Raw genomic sequence first — 15,070 nt, 5'->3', positions numbered from 1 at the left:
TCGACCTGGAGGAGATGGGATTTTATAGGATTATTAGGGATTGGTCGGATACAGCTCGACTATGCTTTGATCACGGCCATGATTGAGCGATGGCGACCGGAGACGCACACTTTCCATCTTCCCATTGGCGAGGCCACCATCACACTCCAGGACGCAGAGATTTTATATGGCCTGTCCGCTGATGGCTTGCCTGTTTTACTCCCTACGACCATGAGATATTATCCGCGGGAGGCATATTGGGATATGCTGCACATGCTCACTGGTTTCATGCCGGAGGGCCAGGAGGTAGCGTCTGGGGTCAGTCGCATACAGTTAGTCCCCATTAGAGACCACCTGGTGCAGCTCCACGATACTATCACCGACGAGTCAGCGGAGGTGGATGTGCAGCGATACACGAGGCTGTTGCTGCTCCTTCTATTTGGGGGGGGTCTTGTTCCCGAACACTTCGGGGAACCTAGTGAGCCTCCGTTTTCTGCATCATATCACCCGGTTCGAGGATACAGCCAGCTACAGCTGGGGTGGTGCTGTCCTCTCATTTTTGTACAGGCAGATGTGTCGGGCTTCCATGGGCACACAGAGAGACGTTTGTGGCTTCCTGCCGCTTCTACAGGTGACAACATATTCAACGAATATGTCCGTTAGTTACAATTCTACGTAGTTATAGTTTATCTGACACTATACATCAACTTTCTATGTTAGGTTTGGGTCTATGAGCGATTTCTGCAGCTTCGGCCACCTCTACCACAGCTACCGGCTAATGTAGACATTCCGAATCTCCCTCTAGCTTGTAGGTGGGTTATGCGTCGTAGACTTGAACGAGAGTATGATGCCCGTCATAATCTCCCCCGCATCAGGGATGTCTTGGATTTGCTGGAGGACGCACAGGTGAATATCTAACTAAACATACCAGTTATTGTTTAATTTAGTGTTGCGCATACTAACGGTTTGTGTTGTTATTTGATAGTTCATCTGGACGCCGTACAACGAGGAGGTGATCGGTACCCTGCCAGCGTATTGTACGTTCGACCGACATATTTGGAGGGCTTCTGTCCCTCTCACATGCCTCGATATTGTGGAGCATCATGCCTCAGAGCGGGTTTTTCGTCAGTTTGGCCTGCCGCAGCCTATACCGACTCCGCCTGCATGACATCTTTTACATTATGAGAGGGATGATCGGTCTAGGGTGGACGACACAGTTATTGACTGGCTTAACGCCCAGCTGGCTATTTGGGACAGGCGAGGTGACTTAAACCCAACTCCGCAGCACTTTCCTATTGAAGGTTATATGGCATGGTACCGCACTGTTTCCCGACTTTTTATCGGGAACCCAGTTCATCAGGCAGAAGGTCGGTACGTCCCATACGCCGGGAGACACGAGGCTCTGGTATGTTTTCTGTTATAATTAATTATATACCTATAATTTCGTGCCAAATACGTAGTTTAAATTCTTTACTTTTGCGCAGGCGATTGGATTGCATACGGTCTATCGTATGGGGCAGCAGATGCAGAGTTATGTCCACGATCCTGTGGTCATGCAGGACTACAGTCGTCGATTCATGGATTTGGCTGCCCAGACATTACAGCGAGCCCGATCGGATCAGCGTTTAGCACACGAGGCTGATTATATTGACCCAGCCACGTACCAGCGAGGTCGTGGTATCCCACGAGGTGGTGGTGCCCGACGAGGTGGTGATGCCCGACGAGCTGCTGGTGCCCGACGACCTCGTGCTGCCCGAGGAGGTGGTGTTCAGCAGGGGGGCCATGATGCTCCTGACGATGATGTTGCTGCTGATATGACAGGTGGCATGCATGAGACTGACATGCCATCTTACAGCCTGGGAATTTTTGACACTCCAGTGCCATCACAGATGACCCCATCGGGTCAACTATTGATCACGGGCTCGGATTTTCAAGGAGCTGAGTGGGGTAGATATTTCCCTGGCCCGTCTACCACTGATGAGGGTCGACCGACCCGAGATTTATTTAGTGGGCGCCGACTGAGTTATGGCAGCTCTTCACATGCGCAGGTATGAGTTTATTAGTATTGAATTTGAATTTGTTTTAACTATAACTTATTTATTTTGTTACACTATATTAATTTCCTTATCTCAGGACTCATGTGATGCTGCGACAGATGACTACATTCAGGATCCAGACACGATTATGGTAAGATAATATAAATTGTTATGAATTATTTATGAATTATTATGTAGTTTTCTAAACTAAGTTTTATATTATTATGTAGCATTCTACTGGACCTGACAGCACCATCGATACATGTCATCCTGCGCCGCATCCGGCTATAAGGAGAAAACATGATGATGATGATGATCCTGATAGCGTACCCGGGCGGGAGGGGATACGCCTCAGGCCGACGGATACATTGAGACACACTGGATGCGGGACACATTGAGTCGGCCTTCCTTTTTTTTATTTGGTGTAAATAATATTCTTGTACATATTAACAACAATATTTAATTGAGTATATCCATTACTTTTTTTAGTTCTCCATGTGTTTTATTGTTTCGTATAACAACACAAGCATTTAAACTTAAATGCCACTAATTAAAATAAATTTCAGTACAACAAACAAGGAAAACATAACAACAACACAAACATAACATGCCAACATAATAAAAATACATAAAATATGAAAAATACACTAAGCACATACAGGCCATTGTTTAGTCCCGGCTGCCATTTATTCTCCGCTCCAACCACTTAAATCGTTGTTCCATTTGTTCTTTTTCTTCTTCTAACTCTTTCACTCTCGCCTTCACCTCCGCAAGTTCCCGTTTATATATTTTTTTACGTTCCTTCTGTGCTTCACAATTCCATTCTGCTCTCCATTTTTCATCTCCTACCTGCTTTAGTTTCTCCCTCATTTCTGTAATTATTCTATCGCTTTCTCTTTGTACTCCCAGTTGGCATAACCACTTATTATGAAGAGATTGTAGTTGTTCTCTGTAGCATTCCTGATAACATGGTTCATCAACCCATTCATCAAACTCACACATAGGTTCGCCGGGAACCTTGTACAACTGGTTCATACAGTGCCAGTAGCGGCGTCCAACACCACGACCTTCCCAGCAACTGTTCATCACGCATGCTTTTCCACAGTAGCACATTGGTGGACGAAGAGGTTGAGCCATTTGTGAAATATTTCCTTTTAGTAAAAAAAATCTTTCTTTTAATGAAATATTTGCGTTTAGTAAATTTTGAGCACACAAAATGACTACAATGAGCCCGTTATTTATAGGCGAGAGAACACACACATAAAGCCAGGTATAATGCGCTATATTTAGCGCAAAAACATGTTACATATCATGATGTTGACAAGACTACTTTATGTCAGCTGGTCAGCTTTTTCAGTTCGACAAGACAACACACACATAACGCCAGGTATAATGGCGCTATATTTAGCGTGTTACATATCATGATGTTGACAAGACTACTTTATGTCAGCTGGTCAGCTTTTTCAGTTCGACAAGACAACACACACATAACGCCAAGTATAATGGCGTTATATTTAGCGTGTTACATATCATGATGTTGACAAGACTACTTTATGTCAGCTGGTCAGCTTTTTCAGTTCGACAAGACAACACACACATAATGCCAGGTATAATGGCGTTATATTTAGCGTGTTACATATCATGATGTTGACAAGACTACTTTATGTCAGCTGGTCAGCTTTTTCAGTTCGACAAGACAACACACACATAACGCCAGGTATAATGGCGCTATATTTAGCGTGTTACATATCATGATGTTGACAAGACTACTTTATGTCAGCTGGTCAGCTTTTTCAGTTCGACAAGACAACACACACATACTAAATGAAAATTCGTGTTACATTTAAATTTTCCTAGAGGAAAAATAATGAAAAAGAATAAAAGGTGAAATAAGTGGACCGATATTTCTTCCATTATCTAGAATCAAACCAAATACTGTGAAAGTTGAATTATGTTAATGTCAAAGTATCTTTATTTTTCTTATATATAGAAGAGTGGTAATGTACTGGACTTGAAAAAAAATTATTTTATTACAAGCATAATTTTATTTCATAAATCAGGCAACATACACATATTAACTAATTATTACAACATCAACTCATGGGTAGTTAGGTACACTAGAAGAACACCCACCCCGAGCTTGATTACTGTTGCCACCCAAAGGACATTTTCTACGGTCGTGTCCTGTTTGCGAGCATATACCACATTTTCGCGCATAAACTGTATCACTAACATCCATTTGGTTCCGTATACGCGTTCTCTTCTGCACCTGTATTTTACGCAAATAGGACTTGTTACACACCATTTTAAATGGTTCAGGAGGCCAATAATGCTCAGCACCCAGTGGCTGCAACTGACCACTATATGTGTTTAGGTACTTCGAAACACTATATTGTCGATCAACATAGTTGGTTGCACCTAAACCAACTTGTTGAAAGCACTTGATGGCATGTGAGCAAGGCATGTGGTAGATGGACCATTTTCGACAAGAGCATAACCTTGCAGATTCATTTACAGTATGCACATTATTACCCCGATTTTGATGGATAGCGGTGCGAACTTCAAAAACATTTCTTTCATTATCATACTGCAAAAATGAATGCCAATGTGCTCGTCGTCTGTATTTCTCGAATCTCGTCATCGGCACTGGCAAAATTCAACACCCCTTTCCATCAATGACGTTGCAGCCGCAGACCTTTCAACGAACCTCTCCGCCATTTGCTTGAACGACATCCGCACCATGGCTGTGACAGGCAATCCTCTTGCCAACTTCAATAACCCGTTGAAAGACTCTGACACATTTGTAGTCAGAGTTCCCCATCGTCTGCCATCATCCGCATGCAAAGTCCACTTTTCAGGGTCATGTCGCATTAACCAACGATAGGCTGCCTCGTCTTCTTGCCTGATATATTCCATGTGCCTCCGGAATTTATGTTGTTGGTGATCTGTTGCTGCCATCCACATCAAATCATGCAGATCCTTATTGGGATATGCCTTCTGGAAATTGGCTTTCAAATGCCTAACACAGTAACGATGGTAGGCATAAGGTTCTTGCCATGCAGGCAAGTTCTCCACAGAACTTAAGATACCACCGTGCCGATCAGATATTAGACAGATACCAGAACGTTGTTTCACAACGTGCTCTTTCATATGGTTCAAAAACAACGTCCACGTCTCTTGGCTTTCATTGGCACAAATAGCAAAAGCTAGAGGAAATATCTGTCCATTAGCATCTACTGCCACGACTATTAACAGCTTGATATCGTACTTTCCATAGACATGAGTGCCGTCTATGGATATTACGGGGCGACAATGCGAAAAACCATCAATTGCTGGTTTAAACGCCCAGAACACGTAATTGAATATATATTCTGGTTTACCTGCACTTCGCTCAAGCTTCCACTCAACAACTGTCCCGGGGTTAAAATGCTGTAGTGCAGCCATGTACCTAGGCAGATCTGCAAATGACTTATCCCAGTTACCATACACTATTTCAAACGATCGTTTGCGCCCGAGAAATGCCTTTCTTTTATTAATGGTATGGCCATGTTCCTGCTGGACTGATGTAATGCACTCTTTGATTTTATACCTTATGGACTGTTCGATGTGTGGAATAAGAACAAGAGAAATCAAGTCAATATCCAAGTTGAAGTGATTCCCGTTGAATGTGTCCATTTCGCATGTGTGGGTGGGAATGTATTTACCCACTTTCCACATACCTGTCTTCTTCTTGGTCGCACGCAACATCCAATTACATGGCCAAAACCACCTGCGGCAAACAACCTTGTATACCGTCGGACTTGACTCCCATACCTGCATCTCATGACACTCTTTTACGTTGTGCATTTTACAAGCCCTGCTTAGGCGCGCTTTATCAGGAAAAAGCATCCCCTTTGCAAGTACCGTTGGTCTAGACTCATCCCACATTGCTGTCCGGATTTCATCAAAATCCCTTGTGAGAGCTTCCACATCCGACACGGCTGGCAAGTTATCAATGTAAGGAATCTCTCTTGAATGAAACGGCACTTCGGACTCATACACTCTTCGTCTAGGGGGGTCTCTCTTCAAATCAGGTCCTTCCTCCTCATCCTCTGCATCACCATCCTCACGAGCAAAGGGTGTCTCATCCCCGAATTCATCCGCATTGTTATCGTAATCACTGTTCTGTTCCTGACTCTGTGCATCTGCCAGGTCCCGATGTAATACATCATTTTCGGGCAATTGAGTGAGTTCAACTTGCTCGTTTTCACTGCACAACCAACAAAAATATAAGCTACTAAATTAATAAATAATTTTCATATTTTGTGTAAATCACTTCACTTACAAGTCGTAATGTGATAAAATTTCATGATGGACGTTATCAATTAGGTGATGACTACCGGATGGGCCACTTGTAAAATTCATATCCGGCCGGTACCCCCTATTAAATATGTGAGCGTTAAGACAAATTCAATACAACAAATATATACATAATTAACACAAATGAAAATTAAAATTTACCACTCATCTTGTGAGTTATGGAAAGCAAGGTTTAAATTATTTTCTCGCTGCTCATTCACCGGCGGTGATAAGTTTAAATCAAAGATAACTCGTTCATCCGGAACTTGTCCGGCAAAAACTGTTCCAGAATAACCCCCCGATGACTGGGGGTTATCTCTACTACGCACAACCTCATTTTTTGGAACGTCTTCGACCTTCACGTACATCTCCAACATTGTGATTACAAGAAAATCCCGACATTCGTCCGGAGTCCTCAAAAAATCACTCAAAGTTTCATCATCGTCGATGTTAAACTCCGAGTAAAAAGCAACCCCTTGTGGAGTGACGGAATAAGGATATCTTCCGGTTACTTTAAATATCACCGAACGTTTCCTCACACTCATTTTTTTGCATAACAACGATATCAATTTATCGTACTCCATTGTCAGTGGTAATTTAACATGACACTTAGCAGGTAAACTGTAGCCCACGGAGTTATTCTCCATCACAACCTCACCACCCCAATATAATAAAACTCTTATCCTACGCTCTTCAGACATTATAAAAAAATGCTGGAGAATTTAACAACAACAGACGTCAAGAGTTAAAAAAAAATTTGAATGCATTTCTATGCGATTCTAACCTCTTTATATAGAAAATGGGGAGCCGGAAAGTTTTTTTTTTTTTAACATATATAGCGCCAAATAAGTTGGCGCTNCGCTCTTCCGACTGTCAAGAGTTAAAAAAAAATTTGAATGTATTTCTATGCGATTCTAACCTCTTTATATAGAAAATGGGGAGCCGGGAAGTTTTTTTTTACATATATAACGCCAAATAAGTTGGCGCTTTATTTTGAATTATTGTACTGGTCAGGAAAAAAAGGATATAACGCCACTATTTCTGGCGCTATATATATTATTGTTACTTTTTTTTTTTACACCTATTTATGTGTTTTGAGTCCAAAATAACAACATTTTAGTTTCGGACTCGTAAAAACTAGACTTTACCATCTGATCTGTTGTCAAATCTAAACCAAAATTGATGTTTGAGATATTCAGGAGAAGTAAATTTAACTTCATATCGAAGGAACTAAATACATTTGGCTCCCGTTTGAACATAAATTTTTTCTAAAAACAATAAAAAAATTAAAAATATTATTTGTTCATAAAATATGATTAATTTTTTAAAAATCAAGAAGAAAATTTTTAAATTCAAAAAAATTATTTGGGCCAGTTTTTTGGTGAAATTTTTTCTTTCATTTACAAAACTTAAATTTTTTTCAAGAAAAATGCATGTCCAAATTCAATTTCAACTTCTAAAAACTATTTTTCAGCGAACCTTCAAATTTTTTTTTCCAGGTTTCAACTGTATATGGGAAAAATTAAAAAATAACCAGATTTACAAGTGGTCATTCAAAAATAGCCACAGTTTCAAAAGTAATCAAAATTTAGCCACTTTTCATGTAAAGATAAATCTTAACGAAAACAGTGTTCAAAATCCGAAAAATACTCCAGCATAATATACTGGAGTTCCAATATAATATACCGGTCCAGCATAATATACTGGAGTTTGGAGCATCGGTGCTCTAGTCTCCAGTATATTATACTAGAGCCAGCAAAGTATACCGGTCCAGCATAATATGCTGGAATTTCATACATAGGTGCACCGAATTCCAGTATATTAGGCTGGACCGGTCTCTGTTGCAGCAAAATAGTGGCTATTTTTCAATGACTTGGCAAATACTAGCTATTTTTGAATGACCAATCCGAAAACTGACTAGATCGTGCTATTTTAACAATTTATATCCAAACACATGGTTATAAATCGTACATAAATACTTCTTTTTATTTATTGTTTTTTAGGACCCTTCTTTTTATTGTTCTTTAGGACTCTTTGAATTTAATGCTTGATTATGATGTATCAGTAGCAATGTAGCATACTTACTGGCCCCTACTTATATTGTGTTTCTGGTAGTACTTGTCTCATCAACATTTACTTTGTGGACCTTCAGTGTCAGACTCTGTATATTTAGCACATTTTTCAATCTCGAAGTAAGTCAATGAATTGTACGGAGTACTATATAAGTATATTGAACAGACGTCTAAAATCTGTTTCATTTTTGCCTTATTCGAATGAGCAGTAAACAACTTAAAAGATGGAAGCAATTTGTTGAAAGGGAATGATTGCACCGTAGTGGAATTTTATTTATTAAAAAAGGAGCATGTATTATATGTTATGATCGAAATAATCAGGTGTATGCCATGCGAAAATTAATAAAGTAAATTTTGACCGACGATAAATTATATAACAAAAGAAATATACCAAAAAAGATACAAACATTTAACGTGGTTCGGTCAATTGACCTACATCCACATATGAAGATGAGCAATTCACTATATAAAAGAGAGTACAAAATACCGAGAGAACAACCTCACAAAGAGGCAATTACAAGTGACAGCATAACACTTGTCCCGAAAGTTCTCCCCCCGAAACCAGACTCTCAAATCCCTTATGGCTTGTTTACCTTGAAAATGGTAATAACAATTAGATTTGATTTTATGGTTCTAAAAATACGTGATCTGTTTTTATGCTAATTGTTAGGCAATAGATGCTAAGTGAAAGATTAGAAGATAAGATAAGAACTTGTAGATAATGTAATAGTCGAACCGAATGGCTGGAAATCGGAGCCTCGAGCTTGCGTATATGGGGCCTTGAGGTCGAGTCGGATGCCCGGCCAGGGCAGTCGATGGAGGATTAACAGTTATGATAAATTTGATGGAGGCTCTTTAAGACTAATAATGAGCAATAAATGAAGAACAACTAGTGAAATATAATAAATATAAGTGAGACAACAAATGTAAGCAATAGGATCAAATAGAGAGTATGTTTGAGTTAGAGAGTAGAGAATGTTCTTGTATTGAATGTAGTGTATAATATCCTGCATCTTTACAAAGTGACAAGGATCCCCTTTATATATGAGAGGGAATCCGAACATGGTACAAATGCATTTATTACAAAGATACATGGCTGGTACAACTATTTAATGCCACGGTACGGGCTCATGCTAGCCTAATAGACCTAGGCGGCTTTGATCACGCCTTTTAGGAACTTTGCATTTGTCCATCATACCTTTGATTTATACCGCCTCAGGGTCGACCGTTGAGAACCCTCGGGGTCGAACCCCGAGCCGAACTTCGAGCCTTCTAGGGGCAGTCTTTACTAGGCGCCTTAATGATCATAAAATCGGGCCACCGATTTTTACCGTATACAGATAGTCCCTAGAATACAATGATAGGAAACAGTTTTGAACCCATACTTCTTAGGCACTACCATCATGACGTCAGCCTATCAGAGCATTAAATGCCATAACTTAAAAAGCCGCGCAAGGGTCGCTGTCAACACGACTATCGAGAAGCCCAAGAATCGCTACTGGTTCGTCCTTTCCGCTACCCATATAGCTTCTATAAATACCTCAATGATTTAGTGATTCACACTTTTACAACATTTTCAAACTTTCAGAGCCAAGGTTATCCCTTTTCACATTCTTCTTTCTTCCGTTCTTGGTTCCTCACTTCCTTTCTCAGAAAGACCTTTCCACCACCATGGCCAGACCTCTAAAATAGTGCCTCGAAAAGGGGGTGTGCTGCCTCTTCGTCTCGAACATCCAAGGGCAAACCCAAAGTGGCCCCCGCCGTTGAATAGTGCACCCCTACCGAGTTCGATATTGTGAACGATTTTTCTATCGAGAGACCCTCATCTACGTCGGGCCAATGCGAACACATGTCCCGGTATATTAGCATCGTGGCTAATATACAAAAAGTGAGGGAAGACTATCAATGGGAGAGGACAGTGCTAGTTGAGATTCCTAGTTCTAGTGAGAGCATAACATATCCTAAGGCCGGCTTTCTTTATGTATATACATATCCATTCACCTTGGGTCCCGTCAATTATGCAGATCCTTCTTCCCCGGCGATAAATCTGGTTATTCTCGACTTTTGTCACAAGTATCAAGTGACGCTTGGACAGATCTATCCATCTTTCTGGAGGATAGTCTATATGCTCCGTTATTTCTCCAACAAGGTCGAGGGTATGACTTTTACCCTTGACCACTTGATTAGACTATATAGCCCTCGTCTTTTTCGAGGTTTGATTAAGTTTCACCCCCGATCCGCGAAGCCATTTTTCTCGAGCATTGATGAGAACAAGTATCGGGGGTGGATGAGCAGGTTTGTCCGAGTGAGGACCTCAGACATCATCCCGGCCGAAAGGATGCCGTTCCTGGAGAAGTGGAATATGGAGCGTAAGTGTCTCTCCCTCGAACATGTTTTACTGTCTTCTTACCTTCTTATCCAAAAAATGATTTTATGTTGCTACCGTTTGGTATCCCAAAGCAGTCCAGGACCTGTCGGGGTGGATTAGGCAATTGAACACTTCATTCCCTTATATCGAGCGTCCTTGGCCCGACTTTGCTAAAACGCGGTGGCCGGCCAAGAATCACGGTAGGCCTTTTATTGCCGCCTCTACCATGTTTAAATATCTCTTTCGCATACCCTCCACGTTGACATGTTTTGAGTATTATGCTTGTGCAGGCCTTGGCAATGGAGTGCTGATGAGACCGTCTCTCGACGGCGAAGAAGAGACCTCGAAGTCTGATAAAGGTAAGAAGAGGAAGAAAGAGGCGGCTACTGAAGCTCCTACGTCAAAGAAGCCCAAATCACGCAGGCCTCGAGCTGATGCAATGGTCTCGACTTCAGCTACTAGGGCAAGTCCCGGTACTGAGGGTGAAGATGACGACGATGATGAGAACCCTTTGGTACAAAGGATGAGGTCGGGCACGGATGCCCCGCAGGTGGTTGGGCCGAGGACTGTTGATTCGGTAACAGTCGATTCGACTCGAGCTCATGTCGTGGAGACCCTCGAGGAGGGTGCGGATACGGTCCCGGGTTCCTAACCCAACGTGGTACAGTCCCTGTCGAGGAACCCGTTGCTGATGACTCCAAAGGGCCTGGGCCTCGAGCTTTTCGGGGACAGAATTTTCTCTTCGGAGATATCGATGTCCTGGGTGGCCTTAATTCGGGTCCTCGATTCTCACCCGGGGAATTCGGGAATGCACAGGACCCAAGTGTCACCTATGTGGGGGGGCCCTCACGAGGGGGGAGATGTGCTTGGAATTAGTAGAAGATACCAGGTTACTTTGGCGCAGGTTCACCCACCGTTCTAGAGGATAGTGCTGATGATAAGATATTTTGTAGATAATGTCGGACTCGAGTTATCCCTTAGCCATCTTGTTAGATTGTATCGGACCTTGCATTATCAGGCATGATTACTCTACAACGTCGATCCAGTCGGCCCTTTATTTCCAGCAATGAAGAAGATGGAGACCGAGGGTGGATAAGCCGTTTCGTCTGAGTGCGGACTATCGATATTATCCCTGCAGAGTTTCTTCCATTTCTCGAGAAATGGAACCTTACACGTAAGTGGTATACGCGTGTTCTTATTATTTCTGTCCACGGTGGAGGTGGACCCTATAAAGATGCTTTCTTTTTCTCTTTTGCAGCGATCCTGTGGATGCCACATGAGGTTTTCGACCTGGCTGATTGGTCTCGGAAAATTGCAGCTTGCTCGACTTACGACGAGCGTAAGTGGCTAGATCTGGCCAAGGGTAGATGGGAGGCGAAACATCACGGTACGTGGCGTGTGGCTTGCTTTTTTTGAAAGGTACTTTCTTTTATGCATGCTAACTCCGTCACCGCAGGCATTGGAGATTTTTCTGAGATGACGTTGTGCCCCCTCGGGGAGGAGGAAGAATCGTCGGCTTTAGGGTCGAGGACTGATAACAAATGGAAGGAGCCCTCGAAGAGTGAGGGTGCTTATAGCGAGACAGGCCCTGCTCAAAGGCTTAAAATAATTGTATCTGCTGAGCTCGCGGCATCCGAGGCTTCTCTTTTTCGAAAGGTGATTCCTCCCTTACCGCCATCTCCATTTTCCGTCGAAGGTACTTCGGGGGATACAGGTGCTCAGCCGTCGTCCTCGCCCCCCATCGAAGGTACTTCGAGGGATGTTCGAGACCAGGGACCGCCTAAATCAAGCGGGGTCTAGAGTGACCATGTCCCCATCTAGATCGGTTCAGCTGGGGTCGGTAAGACCGGGCCAGTGGATGCTTGCTCAACCTTCGAGGAGGCTCAACGTCTTTGTTCGGTGGTGAGTTTGGGTTGACTTCGTAGATCTTTTGATCTTGTCATTTTTGTTTTCTCATTGAGCTTCTTTTTCATAGGCATTTGATAAGCTCAAGTCCGAGTTGCTTCGCTGTGAAGATCGATTGAGGAAAGCCTTGGATGGGGGAAAATCCCTCAGGCTTCTTTGTGACAAAAGGGGAAAAAAACTGAGGCACCTTCGGTACGAGGCGAATCAGAGCTTGAACTATGAAATCTACCTCGAGAAACAGGTAACCTTCGCTCCGAGGGAATGCATGCTTCTTCCTCTTTCCTCAGAGATTAACATTTTGATACTTCAGTTGCAGAACAAGACAAAAGATCTGGAATGCCTTTGGGGCGAGGTTAGCCAGGCCAAGCTTAAGCATGACGAGTTAAGGGCTCAGATGGATGCCCATATTGCGGCCAAGGAGGATGTTTTGGCCAAGGCTTCCGCCCTCGAAGTGCAACTCCGGAATGCTCGTGCAAACAGCTCGGTCTGGTCGAGCATGATTGTGAGGCTCGAGTCTGAACTTCTAAAGATGAAGCCCGAGGTTTTAGATGCTCGGACTGAAGCCGAAGAAATCCGAAGCAAGGCTGATAAGAAAGTAGCCGTCTTTTTGCAAGACGCTGCCGACGCTCGAGCTGAGCTGAGCTGAGAGGGGCTCTCGACTGGGGGAGTAGGAGAAAGGAGTATGTTAGGTGTAAATCTCGGAGGGAAACCCTCGAGGAGATCCATGCCAGGGGCTTTGATCTCTCGGAAGAGATAAAGCAGGCAATGGCGGACGAATATGACACTAAGTTCCTTTTGTCCGATGCTAAAGATAGCGAGAAAGAGGCCGACGGGCAATAGTCCTCGAGGGGGGCGTGATTAGTCCTTTCTTTTCTAATTTTGTGTATAGTGATTAAAAAGAGCATTGTAAATGGAGCTTTGTATTTTTTCTCATATACGTATAAAAGGACGCCTTGCGGTTTCACTTTTCATGCACTTCCCTTTGCTTCGATGTTTGTCAGTCATTAGCCAGATGAATTGGTCTTCAAGTTAAAAGAACCCTTAGGTTTATAGTACGGCCCTAGGGCTCGTTGGGCTAGCCCGTAGGCTTTTACGCGTTTGGTCGGTACGGCCTTTTAGTATAAGCGACGTTAAGCTCTTATGCTTTTGTTCTTAGGCATATTCAGTTAACTGTTTCGTGTTCAGTCTCCGAGTGGGGTTTCGACTCGAGCTTATTGACCCTTAAGTTTTTGAATTTAAAGCTGGCCCTTAGGCTCTTACGCGTTAGGTCGGTACAACCTCTCATATGGGCTGGCGGCAGTGGCTCTTATGCATTAGAGTCGGTACGACCTTTTATATGGGCTGGCGGTAGTGGCTCTTACGCAAGGGGTTGGTACGACCTCTAATAGAATTTATTTTTCCCTCGTTAAGGACTTTTTGAAATTGTGTTTGCCTGATTCTTTGACGGTTTGATAAAAACCTCGATTGTGAGTCGTTATATGGCGATGAACGAGCACCTCGGGAGGTTTTGCTCGATGGCTGAGTGTTTCGAAGCCTATGATCAAAGATCTTTTGCCTATGTCGAGGGTAGCCTATTTAACCGGTTCTTTTCGAAGTAATTGAAGGCCTATGATTTTATAGCGACGGTCGGGCGTCCCCGAGTCGCGTTAGTTTGGCCGGAGCCTTATGATCGTAGTCATTTATGTTTGGTCGTAGCTTTTAGCTCTCGAAAGAAGTAGTTTTGGCGTCTATATCGAGGGTATGCCTTTTTAGGGGTCTTACAAGTTCGAATATATAGCCTTAACTTTAAGGTCGGGGTAATGCCTTTTCGTAAGGTCTTATAATTTTCACATGCCTTACTTGAGGTCTTACAGTTTTGGTTACTTGGTACAAGTATGGCTCATGCCTTGCTTGAGGTCTTACAGATTTTGGTGTTGCCTTATAAAGGTCTTATGAGGTCGAGGTTGCCCATATGGGGTTTTATAGCCTCGGGTTTTGATAAGTCGAAGGGATGGCAATTAGCGCCAGTCCCCGAGACATTGAACGTTTTCTTGGCTCTGGAGCCGTTTTTATAGACTTGACGTTGCGTCATTAAGGGCTCACAAATTCGAAGCTTCCGACCTGAAGGTCATATGGTTTCGAGTTTTTGACGCCAGTCCCCGAGTGTTCGGGACGTTTTTGGCTTTGGAGCCGTTTTTGTAAGAAATAGAGAACTTCTTTGAAACGCAAAATGCTTTGATGGAGGGGAAAGTATTATTTGATTACTTGGTACACGCATAAACGTTCTCGCTGTTAAGGGCTCGGTTATTCTATACGGACACGATTCGTTCGGCCGTTTGGCGCGGTACATCATTTTCCTATCGACACCCCATTTAGCGCATCTTGGCTTCTCC

General features: G+C 42.9%; 2 protein-coding genes across 2 annotated transcripts; both read left to right on the top strand.

The window, feature by feature from the left end:
- The first annotated feature begins 56 nt into the window (after nucleotides 1–56).
- LOC109207642 (serine/threonine-protein phosphatase 7 long form homolog) lies at nucleotides 57–1,346 on the top strand. The gene is made up of 3 exons (XM_019370592.1): nucleotides 57–610; nucleotides 700–885; nucleotides 965–1,346. Exons 1-3 carry the CDS (start codon nucleotides 380–382, stop codon nucleotides 1,145–1,147), a joined length of 600 nt encoding a protein of 199 aa, XP_019226137.1. The 5' UTR covers nucleotides 57–379; the 3' UTR covers nucleotides 1,148–1,346.
- LOC109207641 lies at nucleotides 1,286–2,052 on the top strand. The gene is made up of 2 exons (XM_019370591.1): nucleotides 1,286–1,384; nucleotides 1,464–2,052. The coding sequence occupies exons 1-2, from the start codon at nucleotides 1,286–1,288 to the stop codon at nucleotides 2,031–2,033; spliced, it is 669 nt and encodes a 222-aa protein (XP_019226136.1). The 3' UTR covers nucleotides 2,034–2,052.
- Nucleotides 2,053–15,070: the final 13,018 nt, after the last annotated feature.

This window comes from Nicotiana attenuata, unplaced genomic scaffold (assembly GCF_001879085.1).
Source record: "Nicotiana attenuata strain UT unplaced genomic scaffold, NIATTr2, whole genome shotgun sequence".
Taxonomy (NCBI): domain Eukaryota; kingdom Viridiplantae; phylum Streptophyta; class Magnoliopsida; order Solanales; family Solanaceae; genus Nicotiana; species Nicotiana attenuata.
Note: the sequence above shows the minus strand (reverse complement) of the source record. Positions and strands in the feature narration are given on the sequence as shown.

Excerpts from the sequence above, each read along its gene's own strand:
- LOC109207642 (XM_019370592.1), top strand. The coding sequence starts at position 380 with ATGTGCAGCGATACACGAGGCTGTTGCTGCTCCTTCTATTTGGGGGGG. Across the intron at positions 611-699 it reads GCTTCCTGCCGCTTCTACAG|GTTTGGGTCTATGAGCGATT; the intron begins GTGACAACATAT and ends TTTCTATGTTAG. Across the intron at positions 886-964 it reads ATTTGCTGGAGGACGCACAG|TTCATCTGGACGCCGTACAA; the intron begins GTGAATATCTAA and ends GTTATTTGATAG.
- LOC109207641 (XM_019370591.1), top strand. The coding sequence starts at position 1,286 with ATGGCATGGTACCGCACTGTTTCCCGACTTTTTATCGGGAACCCAGTT. Across the intron at positions 1,385-1,463 it reads CCGGGAGACACGAGGCTCTG|GCGATTGGATTGCATACGGT; the intron begins GTATGTTTTCTG and ends ACTTTTGCGCAG.